The sequence below is a fragment of the Malaclemys terrapin genome, chromosome 14, assembly GCF_027887155.1.
Source record: "Malaclemys terrapin pileata isolate rMalTer1 chromosome 14, rMalTer1.hap1, whole genome shotgun sequence".
In the NCBI taxonomy this organism is placed as follows: Eukaryota; Metazoa; Chordata; order Testudines; family Emydidae; genus Malaclemys; species Malaclemys terrapin.
The window spans coordinates 38703455-38726155 of NC_071518.1; the positions used below are offsets into that span (position 1 = coordinate 38703455).

General features: G+C 56.9%; 1 protein-coding gene across 2 annotated transcripts in view; it reads left to right on the plus strand.

Annotated features, from left to right (window-relative positions):
- The window catches only part of FHOD1 (formin homology 2 domain containing 1), a 68133-nt gene that overhangs the window by 26278 nt on the left and 19154 nt on the right, over positions 1–22701 (plus strand). For both annotated transcript variants that reach the window (XM_054048949.1, XM_054048950.1), the window contains exons 2-10: positions 1855–1961; positions 2778–2842; positions 12665–12732; positions 14723–14828; positions 16180–16274; positions 18552–18663; positions 20740–20834; positions 21103–21246; positions 22033–22262. In XM_054048949.1, the coding sequence (XP_053904924.1) occupies positions 1855–1961; positions 2778–2842; positions 12665–12732; positions 14723–14828; positions 16180–16274; positions 18552–18663; positions 20740–20834; positions 21103–21246; positions 22033–22262 (1022 nt within the window). The remainder of the gene's footprint in view (positions 1–1854; positions 1962–2777; positions 2843–12664; positions 12733–14722; positions 14829–16179; positions 16275–18551; positions 18664–20739; positions 20835–21102; positions 21247–22032; positions 22263–22701) is intronic.

Genomic DNA, 22701 nt, shown 5'->3' on the forward strand with positions numbered 1-22701 from the left:
GTCCCTGCTTGGCACTCTCCCCATCGCCCTGCTGGAAGGGGGCATCCTCTCTTGTAGGAGAGAGGGAGGGGTCTTACCGCTGTCCACCACAGAGATGGCAGGCAAAGCCTACTTGGCTTGAGGCCAGGGCCACGTGGCCGATCCCCTGGAGTGGTTGCATTGTGACTCAGGAGTGGCTGAACTTGTTGGTGTTGTGCTCCCCTGCTCGGAGCCCTGTATTTTGGGATGTGAATGCTGCACAGCCTGGAGGCTGTGATTTTCATGACAGTCAGGAAGCGGCCAGGCAGCGATGAGTCAGCGTGCAGGCTTTGTCAGGATCATGGTGATGGGTGAGTCACCAGTGCCTGTGTGTACCGGGGGTGTTTGCACATGTCCCTCTGCCATGCAGCTGGCTGCGTCTCTAGGGTGTGTGTTGGAGGGATGGGTGGGGGAGAACTGCTAGCACCTAGTTGCTACTTTAGGGGCTGGTACGGTGTCCTCTCCTCTCACCCCACTGCTGAATTGTCCCTGTCCCACGCTCCCCTCTATGGGTTGTCTTTATTCCCCTCCCCCTTTCCTTGGGGCTCCTTTTGGGCCTCTTTCCTCACCTGCTGTCAGCTCTGTCACTGGGCTCCGTAGCTCCGTGCTCAAGCGCTGTAGAGATGAGGGGACCAGTGCATTTCACCTAGCTGCCTGCACAGGACCGTGAGCTAGCAACGGAAGCAGTGACTCCGAAATAGATTCGGGGGGAGGGTGGATAATCAGCTGAACGTGAGCTCCCAGTGGGATGCTGTCACCAAAAGAGGTAATGTGATCCTGGGGAATGGTGAGTAGGAGCAGAGAGGTTATTTTACCTCTGTATTTGGTGCTGGTGCCACCACTGCTGGAATCCTGTGTCCAGTTCTGGGGTCCATAATTCAAGACACATGTTGATAAATTGAAGGGGGTTCAAAGAAGAGCCCCAAGAATGATTAAAGGATTAGAAAACCTGCCTTCTAGTGATAGACTCAAGGAGCTCAAGCTATGTAGCTTAACAAAGAGAAGGTTAAGGGGTGACTTGATCCCAGTCTGAGTTGCCACATGGGGAACAAATAGTTAATAATGGGCTCTTCAGTCTAGCAGAGAAAGATCTAACGCGATCCAATGGCTGGGTGTTGAATCTAGACAAATTCAGACTGGAAATAGGGCATAAGTTTTTAAGTGTGAGGGCAATTAACTATTGGAACAATTTACCAAGGGCCCTGGTGGATTCTCCATCACTGACCATTTTTAAATCAGGACTGGTGGCTTTTTCTAAAGGATCTGCTCTAGGAATGGTTTCGGGGCAGGTCTCTGGCCTGTGCATACAGGAGGGCAGACTAGATGGTCACAATGGTCCCTTCTGGCCTTGGAATCTCTGACTCTGGTGAAGGGAAGAGAAGACAGGAATGTGGAGCAATGGCCTGTGAAACCCCGAGCCCGGGGGATGGGATGGGACAGAATGCTGCTGCTGAGGGGACACGGAATAGGAGGTTCTGGACTCGTGAGTGACTTACACTCTGGCCCCCTAGAGCTGAACTAAAGTGCCTCAGTTAAATCCTCAGCGAGCCGTTTCCAAGGTGCCACACGGCTGTGCAACCCCAGCAGCTGGGCGTGAGGGAATGGCTAGGGAGTCGCATGGTTGAGAGGCGGGGGCAGGTGGTCTGGGAGTCAGGACTCCTGGGTTCTACTCCTAGCCCTGCTGCTGATTGGCTACTTGTCCTCTACAAGTGCAGAGTGGCAGTATAGTTCTTGGGGTGCCTCACACTGACCCTGCTCCCCACGACCTCGCTGTGCATTCCTCCCTCCTGGTAGCAAGCACCGTCACTGATCTGTGGGGGGGCCTTGTGTTTGCAGCTGGCGGATTGTACGCTGCAGGTCTCACCATCTGGCCAGTACCTGGATCTTGATCTGTCCCTGCTGGAGCAGAAAGATGAGCTGGAAGGATTCTACGAGGAGATCAGGTGAGTTGCTGGAGTCGCAGATCTACCTGTCTGAACCGAGTGAGTGGGACATGAGTCACTGTCTCCACTCGGGAGACTGCCCAGCCAGACGACGTGACCCTGCTTCCCCCACCTTTGCCTTCTCCAGACGCCCCCATGGAGTGAGACGCTGATGCATGTTGCTCTTCCGCCTGCTCAGCAGGATGGAGCAGACAGTGAGAGGCCTGCGGGGGAGCAAGAATGGCTGGAATTGGGGCTGGGGCTGGTAGAGTCACTTGGGGGATTCACTCCTTTGCCAGCATCCTGGATGTTAAACTGAGCCCCTGGGCCGAGAGCCTGGTGACAGGCCAGTTTTGGTCAAACTCTAGGGCAGTCTGTGGGGAGTGAGGGACTTTGGATTTGAGGTGCCTTGGGGAGACGTCAGGCCTGGAAAGCAGGAGCGGCCACAGATCAGGACAGAAGTACGCTGGCAGGGGTGCGTGGAGGCCCCAGGACAGTGCACCAAAGAGCTGCCCGTCTCCCCCCCCCCCCCCCCCCCCCAGTGTAACTGCGTAGATTTGGTTTCCTGTGGGTGGTTGTGATGATGTAACCTGTGGAAGTGGGGCATGGCGGGGGGAGGGGAAGAGCTGTTCTGGGGGAGAGGTGGCTGGCAGATCATTAGGGGATCTGGCTCTGGTGCTGAGTATGGAGGCAGGCTGGTGCCCATTGGTCGGCGTGGGTCTGAGCCTTGCTGACTTGTCGGTTCCCGATGGCGGTGCTGTGAGCAGGCCCTGGCTGCCCGCGAGCGAGGCTATTGGTGACATTTGTGGTGACTTACCTGCATTCCTCTTGTTCCAGCAAAGGGCGGCGGCCAACTCTGATCCTGCGCACGCAGCTCTCCGTCCGAGTCCATGTCATCCTCGGTGAGTCCCTGATAGCCAAGGGCTCTGGGCCCAGTCCCTTCTGTATTCCCCAGGGCCTTTGCCTTTAACTGGCCCAAGGCCACTCGAGCCAGGAGCACGGTGACACAGGGCTGTGTGGGGCCTGGCTAATCTGGCCCTTGGGTTAATTGCTGAGTGCTCCTGGGGGCTGGCTCCCGGCTCCCTTTCCCATGATCCTCTGAGCTCCAATGTTCTCTCCGGCTTCATGTCTCTGTCTGCCATGGCTGGGTTTTCCCAGCCCCTGTCACTGCCACGGCTGGAGATGAGCAGCTGGGCAAGGAGGGGGGCAGGCTCTGAGGTGGCACGGAGCATTCTCTCTCGAGTGCTTGTCTGACTGGTTCCTGCTCACATACTCAGCATCTAGCTGGTTGCTACCACGTGGGGGGTCAGGAAGGAATTTCCCCCGGGTCAGACTGGCAGTGACCTGGGGAGGTTTCACCTTCCCCTGCGGCGTGGGGTGCGGGTCACTTGCCAGGATCATCTGGGATATCTCACTTCATCCTTTCCCTGCCATGGCAGGGGCCTTGGGCACCTAGGTCCTTCCTGTTCTCTCTGTGTGGTGCGTAATAACCTGGTCTCCTGTGGGCTGTGATACTTGGGGGTTGGGTTCCGTGTGGGGGTGCTGGTGGGCTGTGCTGTGTAGGAGATCAGACTGGAAGACCTGGCCTTAAACTCTGACTCGGGTCATTGTTCCTCACGTGGCTCTTGGGGCTGAAGGGGTTAATTGTTTTCAGCACAAAGAGCCCAAGTACAACAATATTTTTGCCTGTGATACTGAAAACATGCCGCATGCTACAAATATTCCGGGTCGCTTAGGCAAGCTCTAAATATAGACTTGGAAAGTACAAACAACTGTCTCTCATGGCCAAGAACCCCGATGGAGGGTCAGGCATCCAGCATGGGAACCGGCCTGGCTCCTCGGAACTGGGTGTCTCCCCGTTCCTGAGCTTGGTGCGGGGATCACGAGTATTGCACAGGGGGTGCTGTATTAACGAGATCTAGAGCGGCTGCCCCTTTGCTGCAGCCTGGGGCCCTCCTGCTGGCAGCCCGCGGGGAGCTGACATGGGGGGTGCTACTCACTCGGCATGGGTCCAGCTACTAAAATGCATTCAGTCATTTCCTTGCATCGCTCTTCCATGTGGCCAACGGCGGGAGGTAGGCCCACACTGAGAAGATTTGAGCCCCTGCTGTTCTGTGCAATAGGAGCCCAGGTGATACTGCTGAGTAGGTTACCGAGGAGCTCTGTCAGCCTAGACCAGCCTTTCCCAAACGGTAGGTCCCAATCCATTGGTGGATCCCAGAAGGGTTGAGTGGGGCTGCACGTACCCTGGAGGCGCTGTCACTTCCCCTGGAGGAGTCTTTACCGGGACAGTGGGCCCAGGCTGGGAAGGTGGAGCATCCCCCTCTGTCTTTGTGCCTGTAGTGTCTAGCCTTTCCCTTCCCGTGTGCCTGCAGGTCTCTTAGGGACAGCCCCGCCCTGGGCTGCAGTGCCCTGTCAGCTAATTGTGCAGAGCCGCTGAGGTCAGGGCTCTACTGTCTGTTGGGGCTTCCCAGGCTCTGGCCGGGTTAGGGTCTGCTCTGTGTGTGTCTCTGGTGCTCGGACATTCCAGCAGCTGGAGGGGGCAAAGGTCACCTGAACTGCAAGTTAACCAAAAGTCCTAGTCAGCGTTCCTGAAATCTTCTCGGAAGGCTGCTGCTTGCCTCGTTAGAGCTTCTGACTGAGCCACCTCGGGATGCTGTGGAGATCAGCTGGACTGTGCTTTTAATAACTGCCTGTCAGACAGCAGGAATCAAGAGGCAACCAACATAGAAACTAACCCTAAACTAAACACCAAACAGCAGAAACTTGCCAGCAAGTTACAAAAATATGTATTGGATGAATGGACTATAAGGTGGATAGAAAGCTGGCTAGATCATTGGGCTCAACGGGTAGTGATCAACGGCTCAATGTCTAGTTGGCAGCCGGTATCAAGCGGAGTGTCCCAGGGGTCGGTCTTGAGGCCGGTTTTGTTCAACGTCTTTATCAATGATCTGGATGATGGGATTAATTGCACCCTCAGCAACTTTGCTGAAAGCAATGAACCCCTTCAGCCACTAAGCTGGGGGGAGAGGTAGATATGCTGGAGGGTAGGGATAGGGTCCAGAGTGACCTAGACAAATTGGAGGATTGGGCCAGAAGAAATCAGATGAGGTTCAACAAGGACAAGTGCAGTGTCCTGTACTTAGGACGGAAGAATCCCATGCACCACTACAGGCTGGCTAAGCGTCAGTTCTGCAGAAAAGGACCTGGGCATTACAGTGGACGAGAAGCTGGATATGAGTCAGTAGTGTACCCTCGTTGCCAAGAAGGCCAATGGCATATTGGGCTGCATTAGTAGGGGCATTGCCAGCAGATCAAGGGAAGTGATTATTCCCCTCTATTCGGCACTGGTGAGGCCACACCTGGAGTATTGTGTCCAGTTTTAGTCCCCCCACTACAGAAAGGATGCGGACAAATTGGAGAGAGTCCAGCGGAGGGCAACGAAAATGATTAGGGGGCTGGAGCACATGACTTAGGAGGAGAGGCTGAGGGAACTGGGATTGTTTAGTCTGCAGAAGAGAAGAGTGAAGGGGGATTCGATAGCTGCCTTCAACTACCTGAAGAGGGAGTTCCAAAGAGGATGGAGCTCGGCTGTTCTCAGTGGTGGCAGATGACAGAACAAGGAGCAATGGTCTCAAGTTGCAGTGGGGAAGGTCTAGGTTGGGTATTAGTAAACACTATTTCACGAGGAGGGTGGTGAAGCACTGGAATGCGTTACCTAGGGAGGTGGTGGAATCTCCTTCCTTGGAGGTGTTTAAGGCCCAGCTTGACAAAGCCCTGGCTGGGATGATTTAGTTGGGGTTGGTCCTGCTTTGAGCAGGGGGTTGGACTAGATGACCTCTTGAGGTCCCTTCCAACTCTGATATTCTATGATTCTATGATTCTATGAATTAAACTCAGAGTCATTCCTGAGAGAAGGGGAAATCAGGAGTAAAACCCAGGTAGAAGGCAGTTGAATGGTTAAGGCTCTGTCCCCTGCATATTTTGGGCTGGGCTCTTTCTGACCCTGTGCTGACCCGGCAGGTATCCTCCTAAGGAAGTGTTTAGAGATCTGAGGTCTCTTCCAAGCCCAGTCTTGTATGATTCTATGAGTACAGCTATAAACCCCCCAGCTGCATACATTGTACTGCAGGACATCAGCCCGACACCATGTCATGGGTGCATTGAAACAGCAGCGTTCACAAGTCCGCTCTGACAGCGATCAAGTGCAGGATTCCAGTCTGCGCTGGGCAAAGGCGTTGGTCTTGGCCAAACCAAACACATGAGCTGCACTGCTCTGGTGCAGCCATCCCTGTGGTCAGCGGGAGAGGAGCGTTAGCTAGAACCCTTGCTCCCTCCAGCCCCTGTTTGCAGAGGAACCTTCAGGGTCAGGGAGGGCATCAGGATCTTCCTTTCTTTAGCTGGAAACTGGACTTGTGACCCAGGTGTGTCAGGCATGCAACGTGCAAACCAGGCTGCTTACAGAGCAAAAGCTAGGCTGGCTGCTGTCTTTGCACACAGACTTGCCGGGGGGCTGGCTGCTGGAGCCTGCTGCAGGCAGACCGTGCCTGGCCGCTGCAGGGCTCCTAGACCACTTTCTGACTGTGATTCAGTCACACACTCTTGCCCTCTTCCTGACTCGCCTTTGCAGCACTTCCGCTGTAATCAGATTGCTGATGAAACCTTATTTACCTGGACACATCATGGTGTGTTTGTTGCTCTTTGGGGGACACCTGTGAAACCCAAACTTTCTCCCAGACCTACCAGACGGGCTCTGGGGGAGACACCTTCTCTGGCTGCTGCTAGCAATGGTTATTTGCGGGGTGTCTGCAGCAGGCTTGGCGCTGCTGGCACAGGAAGTCGCGTTCGTTTTTCCTGTCCCTGACACATGCGGAAGGATGTGTCTGAACACCAAGTGCCTCCTCCACGTTCCTGCAGAGAGAGGAGATTTGCCTACCGCTCTAACCCAGGAGGCCTGGCGAGAGAACAGGCTAACTCTTAGATTAGTGGGGTGGGAGGGCCGAAATTTGGTTAACTTTTATTTTGCCAGCTTGATCAGCAGCATGACCTGACTGTCTTCTCGGTGTCTCCAGACCTTCGCCCCTGGCATCTGCCTTGCTTCCAAGTTTTCCATTAGATCAGCAGGCACGGCATGGCCCTCACCTCCTCAGAGTGCTGGGAATGCAGCATTTCTATTAGCTCCTGGCCTGCTGGAGATAGGTAGGGGATGGGGGAGAACCTCTCGGTCAGTCCCCTCTGACGCCACTCATGTCAAGCCCAACAGGCCGAGCAGTTTAGCAGCTGCTGCTTCAAGATGTATGTAAACCCCGTCCAGATCTCTAACCCCTCTCCCGCTCTGCTGGGTGTGTGAGGGAAGCAGGCCTGGCTCTACAGAGCACGGGGGTGAGGCTGTTTCTCAGTATCAACAGATGTGGGCTGTTTTCTGTTCCCCTTTATTGCTCCCCCTGTGCTGTTTGACTCCTCCTGTGCCCCAGGGCAGTGCCGCTCCCCTATCCCTGGAGGCCACTGCAAGTTGAGCCCATCTGTGCACAGGGTGAGGTCAAGGCCGTCCTTAGGATTTATGGGGCCCACTGCAGTATTGTTAAACTGGTGCCCCTGTGCCGACGGCAGCCCGGGCTGGCATGTGTATTTTAGGGGGGGGGGGGATCTTTTGAAGGATTTATTTTAAAAACTGTCTGAAGGTCCAAGCATTTAAGGCTAAAGATGAATCCTCAGATTGTGCATCTAAAAATCTATGCGAGGGTTTTTTAGAGATGTGATTTTATCATCTTCACCATCACGCTAATGAAATATTTTTAAAGCAGATTTTAAACTAAGGTCCTGTAGACTGACATGTTCTGAGTAAACAAGACCGTGATGCACAACTGTTTCCAGTCAGTAAATTCAGACAGTCTATGGGGGGGGAGGGTTGGCAAATGCCTGTTCAGTGGCTCCATTACCCCGTGAATGGCTCGCTAACAGTTTCAGTGTTGTGCTAATAGGTCTGGCAGGCTGGAGGCTTTTTCACTTCTAAGTACTAGATCCCCTCTGGAGGAAGACTGGGGAGACTGCAGCAGCCAGCCGTGGTGGGAGCCTGCAGGAAGGGTCAGAACAGGGATAGGAAAAGGCAGAAGGGTGGACACTAAGACCCAATAGTGCCCCAAATTTTCGGGTGCCCTACACCAGGGGTTCTCAAACTGGGGATCGGGACCCCTCAGGGGGTCACGAGGTTATTACATGGGGGGTCGTGAGTTGTCAGCCTCCACCCTAAACCCCACTTTGCCTCCAGCATTTATAATAGTGTTAAATATATAAAAAGTGTTTTTAATTGATAAAGAGGGGTTGCACTCAGAGGTTTGCTATGTGAAAGGGGTCACCAATACGAAAGTTTGAGAACCACTGCCCTACACAGCCTTATATGCCTAAGGCCGGCCCTGGGGGTGGTGCAGGGGGGAGATAGATGCTTTCTGCCAATGCATGTTACCTTGGACATACCTGTCAGCAATCACCTGGCCCAACCTCCAGTGTGTCCAGGGCTAGCTAGCCAGTCCACTCTGACTGACTGACTGCAGGGAGGAGACATTTCACCTACCCCCCTAGTTTGTGTCTCAGCTGTGTAATGACAGCAGCAGGGCTCAGAGGGAGAAGGGGCCAGGGGCAGGAAAGCCGCCTCTTGGGTGTGAAAATCTGAGGGCTCTTGCTTGGGAAGGGCTATCCAGGGGCACTCTCTTGCGGGGACTCCAGAAGAGGGGGGTGAAGGGGAGTGCGCCTTCCTCTTGGAGCATAGAAAGGGCTGTCTGGGGACTCGCTCCACAGGGCATGCAGATCTGCACCTCTTGTTCCTGTGCTCTGGTCTCCATAAGGCAGTGAGCCTTGTGCCGCTGATCCATCGCTCTGGGAGCTAAGAGGGATAATCAGCTCTCATGTGGCAGGACATCAGCTGATTGTGCCAAGGGCCATGTACTGAATTGTACAGCTTGTCAGACGCGGCAGGAGAGGTTTTCACCTTTCTCGGACGCGTGAGTCTCTGAGCGCTCTAGGAGGTGGGGTAGCAGACCAGACGGAGCAGTGTTGGACGTGATGTGGTGGATCCTGTGGTGCCTGGCTTTCGGTGTCTGCACTGTCCATCTGTGTCCCGCAACAATGACATGGACCCTCTGTGCTGAGAGCAGACGGGCTTGATTTTCTGCAGTGCTTTCCGTCCCCGGGAGTGGGCGCCCAGCAGAGACCGTGCCGGCGAAGCGCTAGTGCTACTGCGCTGGGCTGCCGGGCCCCTGGCACAGCCTGAGACACTAAGCCCTGATGGGCTGTCGGCCGGGATTCTACCATTGTGTCCTAGGAGTGTCCCCGTCCGCCTGGCTGGAAAGAGCCTGCCCTCTCGGACTGCGGGGGAGAGCCAGCAGGGGCGAGCTACCTTGGGCTCCGGGCCAGGGGAGAGCAGGAGGCCATGCTTCTCATCGGAGTTCCTGTTTCTTCTCTGCGTAGGAAGCCAGGGGAGATATTTATAGCATTGTTCTGCAAAAAGAAAAAACGAAAGAAAACAGGAAATTGGCAAGTTCTAGATAACCCGCCATTGCCAGGCCGTCGCTGCTCCCTGGCTGCCAGGCCACGTGTCTGCTTCCCCCAGACCCCAAGGCTGACAGCAGGCCCCGGGGGCCACGGGCGCCTCTTAGTGCTCGAGGGAGGAGCCACGGCAGGGCCTGTCTGCAGCCAGGGGCTCCAGGAGCTTCGCGGGACCTTCCCAAACGGAGCAAACGGGCTGAGACTGAGCAGGGGCCCACACCTACTCCGAGTGAAAGTAGCGGTTGAGAACGGAGGGAGGGAGCTCTTGTCTTAGCACCCTGCAGGTCCCGGGTTGGGAGCCGAGGTGGAGGGGAGGATGTGCACCCCTACGGGGGAGATTCATAGCTCAAGTGCAGCTTGCTGCTGGGGGAAGGATCTTGCGCTCTGGCTTAGAGCCCTGCGCGGGACTATTGCTTTTAATCCCACTACCACCTGCTCCCGGGTTGTTTCTTGCAATTTTTTTCCCGCTTCCACCTGCAGAAATCTTAGATCCCGCACGAGAGACAGATTCCCCCATCCCCCCCAAAGTTCATTAACATATTACAGGAGGCCAAACTGTGGCTTGCGAGCCGCATGTGGCTCTTTTACAGTTAAAGTGCAGGGCCCCCTGTTCTCCCCCCCCCCGTGTTCTCCACCTACCAGACTGGCGGGAGGCTCGGGACTTCTGCCCTGCAGCTGGGTGGTGGAGTTAGGGGCTTCTGCCAGAGACGACTGGTGCCTGCTGAGAGTGGGGGCACAATTTAAAGGTTTGGGGCCCCCAACAGCTTGAGTCACACACACCCGCAGGCTGCAGGACGGGGCCGCTGCTTTAGCTCCATGGGGAGAGGCAGCAGCGAAAGCAGTGGCTCTCCCTGCAGCTTCCAGCTGTTGCCACTGTCTCTCCCCATGACCCCAGCAGCGGCCGTGCAAGGAGGAGGCCTGGTGACACCACGTGACCATGTAGGACCAGCAAACCTTGGCAAAAATCTGGGGAGGCACGTGACCCCACATGCCCCTCCGCTGTGTGTTGCCTCCAGCTTCTGCCCCGCGATTTTAGGCCTGCAGGGAGCTGAAGCCCTGAGCCCTGGCTGGCACCTCCCATGGGGCTGAAGCCCCGAGACCCCCCCTCCCTGCGGGCTGAAGCCCCGAGCCCCAGCAGGCGCCTCCCACAGGGCTGAAGTCCCAAGTCCCGGCAGGCGGGCCCCAGCTTTTTGTCATATGCGGCTCGGGCGGTCAGTAAGTTTGGCCGCCCCTGGCATATTGTCTATATAAACGGAATTCAGACACAATTTTTACCACTAAAAGAATATAACAAATTTGGCTTTAAACCATGTTAAAAAAATACTTCAACTCCTGTTATAATAGACATCAGATCTCTTTCTATCCCTCACTTAAATTTAAGTATTAAAACCTTTATTTAAAAAAAGAAAAGAAAAAAGAAAAACTTGCTTTACATTGCTGCAATTCTATGTATGACAAACTGCTGTCGTGTGTATATCCCTCGAAACATCAAAACAAATTGCACACAGTTTTGCCTTAAAGGCGCAGATGTTTCTAAAGATTATAATCATTAAGTTGTTTAAAAAATGTTGTAAACGGCTTAAGCATCGCTTTTAGAACTTTGAAACGTACCTTTCAAGTTATTTATCTGTCAGGGCTATTACTGCTTTTTGGGAAACGTTGAATTGAAAAGCTGCTCACAGCCTAGGTTTTTGATCGAAATACATTTTAAAAAGAGGCTCAAACGAAGTGATCAATAGTAAGGTCGAATTAAACAGCAGGCGTCTGGGGGTGCAGTCTGTGGGTCTGGAGCCCAGGGAGTAGGTACAGGGAACGCTGGGCTGGGGGGAGGTGGTGGCTTACGGGGACAATTCAATTCTTAGGTTGTTCTGATGTCGGGCGCTTTCTGGCCGCCGTTGCCAGGGCGGGAGCACGGCGTAGCTTCTCCTTGCACGCCCTCTCAGCTGGGGGGCGCAGGGCGCTGTAAGCTGTCTGGGGGCACAGTCGGGCTCCCCAGCAGGAGCGCGGTGTCTGCATCAGTCTCCTCAAAGCATCCGCTGCAGCTGGCGGGCTCAGGAAGTGTTTGTTAGCTCTGGTTTCACGATTGGGTCATTTCCTACGTACAGGGTCTAGCTCGGCCCCGGGCTGGCATCCCGTCCGTGTCTGGCTGCCCCCGGGAGCAGGGTGGGTGGTTGGCCTAAGTGTGTGTCATTCTGCAGGGGTTCTCGCATGGCAGGTGCCCCCCTGACTCCCGAGGGCTGCAGCCTACAGAGAGCCGAGCACCTCCCTCATGGGGGGTGGGGAACTGACCGGCTCGGGGAGTGGGACACAGGCCTTGCGCTGTGGGGCGGAGAATGGGATCCGGAGCCTTCCCCTGGCGGGAACTGGTTCCAAGCCGGCCCCAGCTCGGTCACTTGAAGGTTCTTGAGCCCTGTGCTAACCCCTCTTGGAGCGCACAGCACTGCCTAGCGTTCAGGCTCAGCACAAACCCGCTGGGCCGCGAGATGAGGGGTTACCACAGCATGCAGTCCTCAGCACGGGGAGGCCAAGAAACCTCACCCCATCTCCTCCCCTCCCCACCTCCTTCCTGCTGCAGCACCCCGGGGTCCCAGCGGGCGGGCTTCTCTTGCCACCACCCCGAGGGGAGGAGATGGGTGCCTGGGACCCCTTGGGAGTCAGCTGAGGGGCGCCCGCCTGTACTGGGGGGCAAATGGGCCGAGCTGGTGGCAGGCGTGGGGCTAGGCCAGGAAGCAGAGCTGTCCTGCTGGGCAGAGCCGGGCAGCGCCAGGCAGCCCTCGAAGCCTCATTCCAGCACGGGCGCCCCTCGGCCCCTGGGTGGTTCAGTCCCGAGCACAGCGGCCTCTGGCCCGCACGTCGGTATGGGCAGCCAGCCTGGCAGGCCCAATGCCCCAGCCCGTCTGTGTCACACCCCTTCCTTCCAGGGGAGGGGGTGTCCCCAGCTTCGATCCCTGCCCCGAAGTGAAAGTCACGTCAGTGGCACCAACCCCCCTCCATCCCCTCTGCAAAGGGAGAGAGCCCAGCTGAGCCCTGGCACTGAGCGTGGGGCCTGGCCAGCGTGCACTCTGCCCCTCTGCTCTGGCTGCAGAGGGGAGGGTTCGTGGCTTTCCCCATTGCTGGGGGATGCTCCTGGGTCCGTGTCCCCCATCCCGCTAATGCAGTGGCTGTGTTTCCTTCCCTTCCAGAGAAACTGTACAACTCCCAGGGGCCGGAGCTGAGGCGCTCCCTCTTCTCCCTCAAGCAGCTCTTTCAGGTACGTTCCCCCAACCCCTCTGTGGTGCACCATCCCACCCCGCAGCCCAGTGACCTCAGGCCCTGTGGGCCTGTGCCCAGGGCCATGAGCTGTGCAGGGCTCCGCGGGGGCAGCTGGTCATGGGGGGCCTGTGGCGTTAAGTGATGCTGGGGGATCCCATCAGCCCAGCCCCCCAGCTGCTGCTTTGGGTGATAAATTCCCCCGTGTATCCTGCCTTTCCGCCATGCCCGATTCCTGCTGCCCCCAGTTCGGTGCCGAGGGAGCTGTAGGGCTTAGCGCCTGGGGAGCGGGGCCTCTGGCCCAAAGCCGGGAGAGGTAGTATGGGGTTTGTTAACCCAGCCCCTGCCCCCTGGGGGGCTGCAGATTTGGGCTGGCGCCTTGAGCCTCACCTATCAATCCCTGCAGCACCCCGCTGTGCCACGGCTTCTCACCCAGCAGTAACCAGTGGGGTACAGCACAGGCACCGCTACCTTCCCCCTGCTGCTCTACCTCCTTTCCCCATGGGGTAAAGCACAGGCCAGCCAGCATGGTCCTTCTCCCCTCTCCCCCACACACCCACCGGGTATCGCTAAGCCCCTTCATTTTCAGTTTAAATCGATTTTTTTTATTGAAAAATTCCCGCGTTTTACAAAATATTCATTTTTTTCTGATTTTCACCCTACTTTTGTGTCATTCAAATATATAAAAAATAACTTGCTTTATTAGGAAAATACAAACACGTATCTTATGAAATGTAATTACGATAATACATGAGTCTGTGGGTCTATGCAAAGCTGCCTGGTGAAGTAAGGCTCTGTATTAGTCTAGAAGAGACACACTATAAACAAACAAGCACACAGGCAAGCTCTGAAGTGCGTGCGCATCTGAATGTCCTGATGAATCTCACGCCCACCACAGACATATTTCAGGCTGTTAGCAGATAATGGTTTAAAGATTTGACACACTAAAATGGGAAGAAAACACAAATCTGTGTCAGAATACATTTCAGAACACAAGGAAGCATTTGAAAATAATAAATCAATTTAAAAAAAAAACAGGAGAAAAGGATGAAGTTGAGCGTATGCGCTGCAAATGGTGTGGCCTAATTACTAAATGAGAACTATTAGCCTATAAATATTTAAATTCTCCACCAGTAAACTATTTATTCAGATGAAAAGTTTTATTTAGAGAGATTGTTTTCTTAAACTCAGAAGCGGCAGCATGTGTTCCGAGTTCTGTCTTAGTTCTGCAGCAAACCACACTGATGAATGGAATTCAGAGCATTAATTTACTGAAGACTTTTTTCCCGTCTTTCCATCCACCAAAATAACCCCCTGATGTTTACCCAGAAAAATGAATCGGTTTCTTTTGCACTGATGTCCCCCTGTTCTTGTTGTTGTTGTGGTAATAACCACGGATCAATTCCTGAGAAAAATTAAATAAAATCAAAACTGAAAATGAAGGGGCCTAAGTACACCACAGGCACAACCGGCTCCGGTCCCTTCACCCCCCCCAGCCGGCTCTCTCCCCCCCCTCCCCTCCCCCCCCCCCCCCCCGGCTACAGCACAGGCACAGCCGGCTCCGGTCCCTTCACACCCCCCCCAGCCGGCTCCTCCCCCCTCGGGTACGGCACAGGCACAGGCGGCACTGGGCCCTTCACCCCCCCGCTGTCCCCGTCTTCCCCCCCCCCCCCCCGGTACAGCACAGGCACAACCGGCACTGGTCCCTTCACACCCCCCCCAGCCGGCTCCTCCCCCCTTGGGTACAGCACACGCACAGCCGGCACTGGCCCCTTGTTGGACCGCACCTCCCCTAGCTGTGGGGTATGGGCAGCCCTTGGGCTCTCCTGACCCCCAGCACCCTTCTCTATCAGTCTTGCCCTGTCTGCCCCATCCCTGCCTTAGTGGGGGTACGACTAGGGCCTGTTGGGGCCTCCTGTCCCCTTGGAGCCGTGACTGGGGGGTCTGGACCCCTGCGGGTGGATCAGTGTGGTCTCTGGTTTGTGCTGCAGGAGGATAAAGACCTGGTGCCAGAGTTCGTGAACTTGGAGGGGCTGACATGCTTGATCAAAGTGGGAGCCGAGGCCGACCAGAACTACCAGAACTATATCCTGCGAGGTTGGTGACAGGACTGGCCCTCTGGCCTGCCCCGTGGCAGGCCCCAGAGCCACTTGTCTGCCTGTCTGGAGCCCCCTGGTTGGGGGGGGGGGGGGGAGATTTTGGGCCTAGAGCCCCCAATGGTGCAGACACACACACGCTGGGTGTGGGAGTCCCTGCTGGAGGGGGAGGACTGCTTGGGAGAGGTGGCAGGCATCGTAGGCTCTGCCCCTCTCTGAGCAGCGCCTCTGCGCCGGGCCCCTGCACCACGGGGCACGGCGGGTGCTGAGCTCTGCTGAGTCTTGGCTCTGACTGCTTGTGACCAGGGTCCTAGTGGGGGCCAGCTGTGGTCACTCAATTAGGGTGAACTGCAAAGAATGGAGCAGCCAAACCCCAAAACGCTGGTGGAGATTCCAATACTTCGATTCACCAAGCCAGCATCAAACAGCTTCTTTATTACCTCCCTGGTTACTCAGAAATCCAAACAACACAGTTCCCTTAAAGTGATCCAGCCTCAGGTCTCCATCCAGCTACCCACATCAAATATGATGAAAATGTCTGTAAATCTTATTTCATCCTATAAAAGAAAAGGTTCTACCAATCCCGAAGGATCGGACACATTACCTCCCAGGTTAATGCATGTTTCAGATCTTACCCAAATACACGCTACAGCCAGTTCTTATTAACTAAACTAACATTTATTAAAAAGCAAAAGAGAGAGAGTATGGTTTAAAAGATCAATATACATACAGATTTGAGTTCAATTCATTTAGGTGCAGATTCATAGCAGAGAAGGTGAGCTTTGTAGTTGCAAAGAGTTCCTTTAGAATTCAGTTCATAGGTCATAGTTCAATGTCCAAATCTCAGATTCAGGGCGTACCAGCATAACTGGGACCGCAGTTTTGCGACTCAAACTTCCCCTGATGAAGTCTAAGCAGATCTGAGATGACAGAATCAGGAACCAAGGGTCTTTTATACAATTTCATGTCCTCTTTGACAAGTTGGGAGTTCCTCAGGAACAAAAGGTCATTAGGATGACTTTGAAGGAGGTCCATCACCAATACTTAGTTGTACAAATTAACATAAGGCCATTTGCTTGTTCCTCCACCATTCACAGTACATTTCAAAGAGAGATGAATACGAGATATCCCATGTTTACAATTCATTTAAATGCTAGGATCTTCTTTTGACCGTCTGAATTATCAGAATACAGCACAGACAGGGACTGTCGATTACTTGTGGACCCTATTCATACATATGTAAATACACAAAAACACAAACATGATCTCCCCATGTGTCTTTTGAGGGTTATTTGCTTTGTAGGATGTTTAACCCTTTCTAGCCATGCGTCACACTGCTCTTTCCCTCCCAGCACTGAGCCAGATCATGCTATTCGTGGACGGGATGTTGGGCGTGATCGCGCACAACGAGACCGTGCAGTGGCTCTACACGCTCTGCGGGAGCATGGTGAGTGAAACAGAGAGCACGCCTCGCCGCACCCCTTTGCACCGGGCCATTGCTGCCTGCTCCCGGCCTCCACTCCCTGCTGCTTTATTGCAGCTGGGATTTGTCAAGGGCAGGGCTTTCCGTGCACTGGCATTGCACTTTCCACGAGGAGCGTGCTGGGGGTGAGGCTGCTGAGTGCACCTACACTCCCTTCTCTGAATTCTCGCTCACCCCCAGTGCCAGGCCTGGGCCTCGCTCCCCGTCCAGCTGGGCTCTGCACATGCTCGCTGTGGGCGGGTTAAGCAATGCTCTGCTCTGAGCCATGTTTGGGGGCTTATTATCTGTATACCTGTAGGGCTCAGACCTCACGCTGTGGCAGCTGTGCACATGTATTCTAGAGCAATCCTCCTCTGAGCACTGGTCCCTAGGTGTGTTCCCCACATGGGCACGTGTGCGCCATGCACCCGAGTCCGGCATTTCTTCAAAGCGGTGTCCGTAGACTCGCCTCGTGCTCCCGACCGATGGTACCAGAGGCCCGTTCCTTCTTACCGCTGCAGGGCCTGAGTCCTGGGATTCAAGAACTGCGTCTCTTGCCCTCGCTCCTTCTTCATCAGTGACGAGCATCACTGGTGCCTGTGCTGTCTGGGTGAGGCATGTCTCTCTGCCAAGTGCAGGGTGTGTAAATCCTTCCTGCCCAGAACTGGAGCTCAGACTGAAAAAGTTCCTGATTGAGGAGGCTATGCCCAGGCCCAGGAGACGTTGTCGGTATCACCTCGTCTATGTAAAGACCGTCTGGCTGCGTCAGACAAGCCGGGCCCTTCAGGCATTTCTGCTGGAACTCCTTGGATTCCGGGTCCTACGGTGACCTTTGTGACGTCGGATGATCTCTTCCTCCCCTACCTGCAGTCTCCACTCCTGACCCAAAGCAGGAAGGATTCGACTAGACTCTGCTACCTGGCTAAATGGTGGCAGTTTTCGGCCTGGACGCGTCCCCACCAGCATGCGCTTGATACTGTGGACATGCCATTTATCCATGGCAGAAAGGTGGTGGGGACAAGCCATATCCTCACAAGGGTTTCTAAGTCAGTTTCAGGAGGCATCTTAGAATGCTACAAAACCGCAAAGCTTCCCCGTCGTGGGCGTATCACAGCTCGCGCTGTGTGGGCACCAGCTGCCTCCCCGGCATGCTTCTGGGACGTCTGCAGGGCGGCGACGTGGAGTTCCCTCTGTGCTTTCACAGCGCACTGTGCTCCAACGGTCAGCAAGAGCGGAGGCCGCCACAGGGACAGCAGCACCTCTGCTGCCAGCTTCCTCGCACCCTCCTCCGGCCTGAGCCCTGCTTGTGCAATACACCCAGGGGCCAGCCCTCGAAGTAGTGGTGGTGGTTACTCACTGTAACTGGCGCTTCTTTGAGAAGTGTGGTCCCTATCTGTATTCCACCAGCCCACTCCGTCCCCTCTGCTTCGCATCCGGCCAGAGCAGCATCGACCTGCCCTGCCTCTTACACCCTCGGTCATGAGCGCGAGGAGAATTACTGCACACGTGGGGGTCGACGGCCACGGCTTTGAAGACATTCTGGACTCGGGTGCGTGGCGCTCGCGTACCCACGTGTAGGATACTGATAGGGACCCCATGTCTCGAAGAACTTCCATTACCCCACTCAGTGCGTTTGAACAGCATGCCCAGGAGGGCTCGCTGGCACTCGGTCGCTTCCTACCTACCCAAAGGGATCCTGGTAAAGGGGGTCCTTTTAGGGGCCTTTCTCATTGAACCAGAAGCTGTAGAGATGCCCCCATTTCCTGCTGCGAGTGGAGTTTGACACTGCAGGGACAAAATGTGCCCAACCGCAGGCCAAGGGGGGCTGTGAACAAGGCTGGCCTCTCTCAGGGCACTGGCCTCTCTCAGAGCTGCCTGGCAGGTTTCAGAGTGGTGGTAGCCGTGTTAGTCTGTATCAGCAAAACAACGAGGAGTCCCTGGGGCACCTTAGAGACTAACAGATGACCGAGACACAGCAAGGACTAGAAGTGCTAGCTCGGTCTGGGGGCTGCCTCTGCTCCGGCCGGCACCAGGCCTCGGAGTTTGTTCTCTGTGCGGCACAGCTTGCTGGCTGAAGTGTGGCCCTGATCCTGACCAGCAGCGGCCTGTCTGGCACCCAGAGCATTGTGTGCTGGGACCTGACTTCTCCCCTCTGCACTGAGGACCCGGGCAGCTGCTGTTGGCTCTGCTGTCTGTGAATCGAGTGCGGAACAGTGAGCTCCTCACATGCCAGCCCTCTAATACGCTCTTCTGCCTCCCCAGTACCGCCTGGTGGTGAAAATGGCGCTGAAGCTGCTGCTGGTGTTTGTGGAGTACACTGAGTCCAATGCCCAGCTCCTCATCCAGGCTGTCAACACGGTGGAGCAGGCTAGAGGTGAGCGCGGCAACCCCCCGGTGCCTGGGGGAAGCCGTCTGGCAGGCTGTGAGCTGCAGTGTGCAAACACTCGGGATTGAAATAGGGGTGCCCTGGCTGGGTCCCCTCAGGGAGTCCCCCCCCCCGCAGGCCCCCGCCATCACAGTAACAGCGCACACTCACGTCAGAGAGACTCAGTCGCACTCAGGCCCTGCACGCTGCCCGGGCCAGCACTGGAGGGCAGGCCGGGGAGCACGGGGCGTTGCTGGTAACCAAACCCTCATGCTCCTGGGGCAGGGACTTGGGTGCATGCAATTCAGATGGCTCGGCTATAAACGTCCCATCGGGCTGCACGCTGGCTGAGCCGGTAGAGGAGCATGGCGCCCCCAGGAGGCCCAGCGGTTGCGTGGCGCTGTGATGTTCTGGAAGCTCAGCAGTAGCTCTGTGCTTCAGATGGGAACTTGCTGCCCTCCCACCGTGCCCTCCCCAGCCTCAGCCCGCTCTGCCGCCCTGTCTCGCTCAGTGTGCTCTCTGCCCAGAGCCGGCCCTTGGGGCAGCTGTCCTCTCTCCTGGCAGCCCCCTGCTGCAAGACAGGAAACCTGCCACCGTAACTCTGCAGCCTCCTGCCTGCGTGCCATGAGAGCCGTGTCTGTTCCCGGGGCACACCACCTCCGCAGCAACGCGCACCCATGCTGCTGCAGCAGTTCGCCCCCGGCCTGGCGAGCCGGGGCCAGGCTCTGGGTGGGACTGTGAGCCCCAAGGAGAGCGGGATGGTCCTGGGGGCTGCCCAGCCGCATCCTGCAGAGGGGGACTAGCCAGGGATGCCCCAGGCTAGGGGCAGGGTCTCAGGCTGGAAAGGAAGCTGCCAGTGCTCTGTGGGATTTCCAGGAGACCCACTGTACTGGGAGGAAGAGGGGGTGCCGGTGTCTCTGGGCCCTGCGTGAGCCCGGTGCTCTGTCTCGGAGAGCAGCTGGGCGTGCTGGCCTGCATGTGGTGCTACAGCGACCTTTGCTGGCAGGTCAGGGTATTGACGTGTCTGTCCCAGTGGTGAGTGTGCCCTGTGCTCAGGGCAGGGTGGGAGCCACCACACTGCACCACCAGGCTCCAGTTACCTGGTCCGCACTGGTGCCACACTCACCTGTGTAGCGCTGGGACTTCTGGGGTAAGTCCCAGGCTGCTTTGCACTGCAGTGAGTGAGATGTTCCCTCCCAGGGAATTGTGGGGAACGTGTCTGTCCGGACCACACGGGGGGAATTGTGGGAAAGGTGGAGAGGACTCTCAGCAGTCGCGTGGCTTAGCCTGGGTCCTCTCTGTGAAGTGGGCCTGTGACCAGCCCCAGCGAAGGCAGAATTTGAGCTCTAGCTACAGCCAGGCCAGCTAACCTGGGGTTAAAGCAGCAGCACACGGGAGTGAGAGGAGGATGGGAGGGGGCGACACCCTGGTCAGAGCCCGGGTTAGACAGAGGAGGAGGGGAATAAAGCTCGTGTAGGGATCTTCCTTCTGCATGTGGTATCTCCATGGTGCAGGCTGTGCTGGGCCTCTGGTAACAGATGGTGCTCGGGCGCCTCCGTCACACCAGGGCCGTGCATGCCCTGAGGGGGGCAGATTGGGTGCATGGCCATCTCAGAGAACACCTCGGTCTGAACTGGCTGGCAGAGAGCCAGGTTCCAGCCTGGTGTGGCATGCTGCAGGGGCTGGCAGCTCTGGAATTCCCACATTCGTCGTCTCCCCAGCACTTGGTGCGCGGCGTGCTGGCTGGCCCAGTGGGCCCGGCTACTGTCCTCACATGGCAGTAAGCCCCACTCGGAGGCTCTCGGTGGATCTGTTAACACAGGATCCCGTTTCGGAGCTCCCACCTTCCTGGGCGCAAGCAGGCTGCAGCTCTGAGTCCTGGGTCTCAGGTGCAAAGCTCTCCACAGGACGCGCAGTGTAACGAGCTGGTGGGGGCTCTGCCCCCTGGTGCTTCCTCGGGGGGGAGGGAGTCTGGAAGTGGGCCGATCTGCCTGGCTGCTGCCTGATGGGGGGGCACCAATCACGAGGAGGAAGCTTGCTCTGCTCAGGGACCCTGTTTGCCAGGCTTGTGGTGCTGTTTCCTAGGTGCGTATCCATGGTCCAACCTGGTTGCAATCTTAGAGGAGCGCAATGGGGCCGACACGGAGCTGCTGGTGTTTGCGATGACACTGATCAACAAGGTCAGTACCGTGAGGCAGAGCGGCCGCAGCCCGGCACATCCCGCCCACCCCCTGGCTGCTCAGAGGACAAAGAACAAGCAGCTGGCGGCTGTGGTTTGGAGCATGTTTCGTGCGTTCCTGGGAGTGGCTCCCATGTTGCTCCTTCCTCCCACCCTGCCCTTCACCTGTGCAGTCCTGCTCTGGCGCCTGGGCTGGGAGGTGTGGGCAAGAGGCCTGCTAGCCCCTGTGCCGCGGGCTGGCCTGACTGCGTCTCCTTGGTGTTGCTCAGACGCTGGCGGCCCTCCCGGACCAGGACTCGTTCTACGACGTGACAGACTGCCTGGAGCAGCAGGGGATGGAGCGCATTGTGCAGCGCCACATGCACAACAAAGGCCTGGATCCTGACGTGAAGCAGCAGTTTGCAATCTACGAAGTGAGTGCATTTCCTCTCTCCATGGGCCGCAGCCCCCTGCCCGTCCATCTTCCCTGCCCTCGGGTGCAGGCCAGAGGCTTGGAAGGACTCACCCCCCCCCCCTTACGCAGGGGGTTCTGGGATTGCCCTGGCCACACCTACGGGAGCATCCTGCCTGTAGGGAGGTGCCCTAGAGGTTGGACAGGAAGGTGAGGACCTGCCAGGTACTGACAGATGCTCCAGCCTCCGTGGGGCTGGGCAGGTCACTGGGCTGTTGGGACAGGCCTAGCGCTGCCGACCTCCAGAGCCTGGGGTCGCTGCCCCACACAGCAATGTTGTATCTCCCCCCAGCCAGGCCTGATCTCCGCTCCCCTCCCCAGCCCGCAGAGGGGATGGAGAAGGTCTCTGGCTCGCAGAGGGGTTGTGCCGAGTAGCTGCACTCTCCCCTGTTGTCACACTCGGCACCCCGTGGCTAGACGTTAGTTTCTCCCCGGTGAGGCCGATGGGTGCTGGGGGCGTTCGCGCCTCTTGGAGCCGTTGGTTTAGGCTGTCAGCAGGCTCAGGCAGAGGAGGCAGTCTTGGTTCACGCTTGTGTGAAGCTGGGAGGTTATTTCCATCGCCGCGAGGGCTAGAAATCTGTGGTGTGGTTAAAAGGAGAGCGTCCACGCCGTGGGGACGGACTCGGTCAGGTGAGCAGAGGCAGGCAGGCAAACAGCTGAGCCCGGTGGGCATAGGAGCCCCATGACAGCAGCTGGGAGGCAGCCCAGCGTATCCTGGCACGCTCTGCCCGTGTGCTGCTCTCCGCAGACCTCGCTCAGACACGAAGACGGAGTGGAAGAGCTGCCGCCGGGGGCGCGCAAGGAGCGGCGGAAAACAGACGAGAACCGGCGGGGCCGGCGCTCCCTGGGTGGCAACGTAGATGCCGGAGCCGGTGCAAGCTCCCCAAGCCCAGCCGTGGAGGACAACAAGCTGCCTGAGCCGTCCAGCCCCCTGAGGGAACCCACCGCCGAGACGGGGACGGAGAGCAGCCCAGCTCCGTGAGTACTGGGCGTGCGGCAGGGACAGGCAGGCTGGCCAGTAGCTGTGTGCAGTGTGCAGGAACAGAGCTGGGTTCTGGGGGGTTGGGGTCGGACTGTTCGAAGGGTTTGGGTGGTACTGCAGAGGCTGGGGCAGACCTGAGGCTGTGGGCTGGGCATGCCCAGCCAGGGATCTGCATGTGGCGAGCTGTGATCTGCTCCATCTCCCACTCCTCAGGGCTGGCTTAGCCACGCTGGACCTGCAGGGCTCCTGTCCGGGCGCTTGGCCTGGGTGGGCACCCTGAATGAAGTGTCTGCGGCCAGGCCCCGAGTCTCCGTGTGCGCCCCCTGCAGGTGAACGATGGGGTGCTGTGTGTGATCCATTGAAACGTCACAGCAAGAGCCCCTCCCGGTGCATGCCGGGCCCTGCTGGCCGCACGGCTGCAAAGAGGGGCTGGCT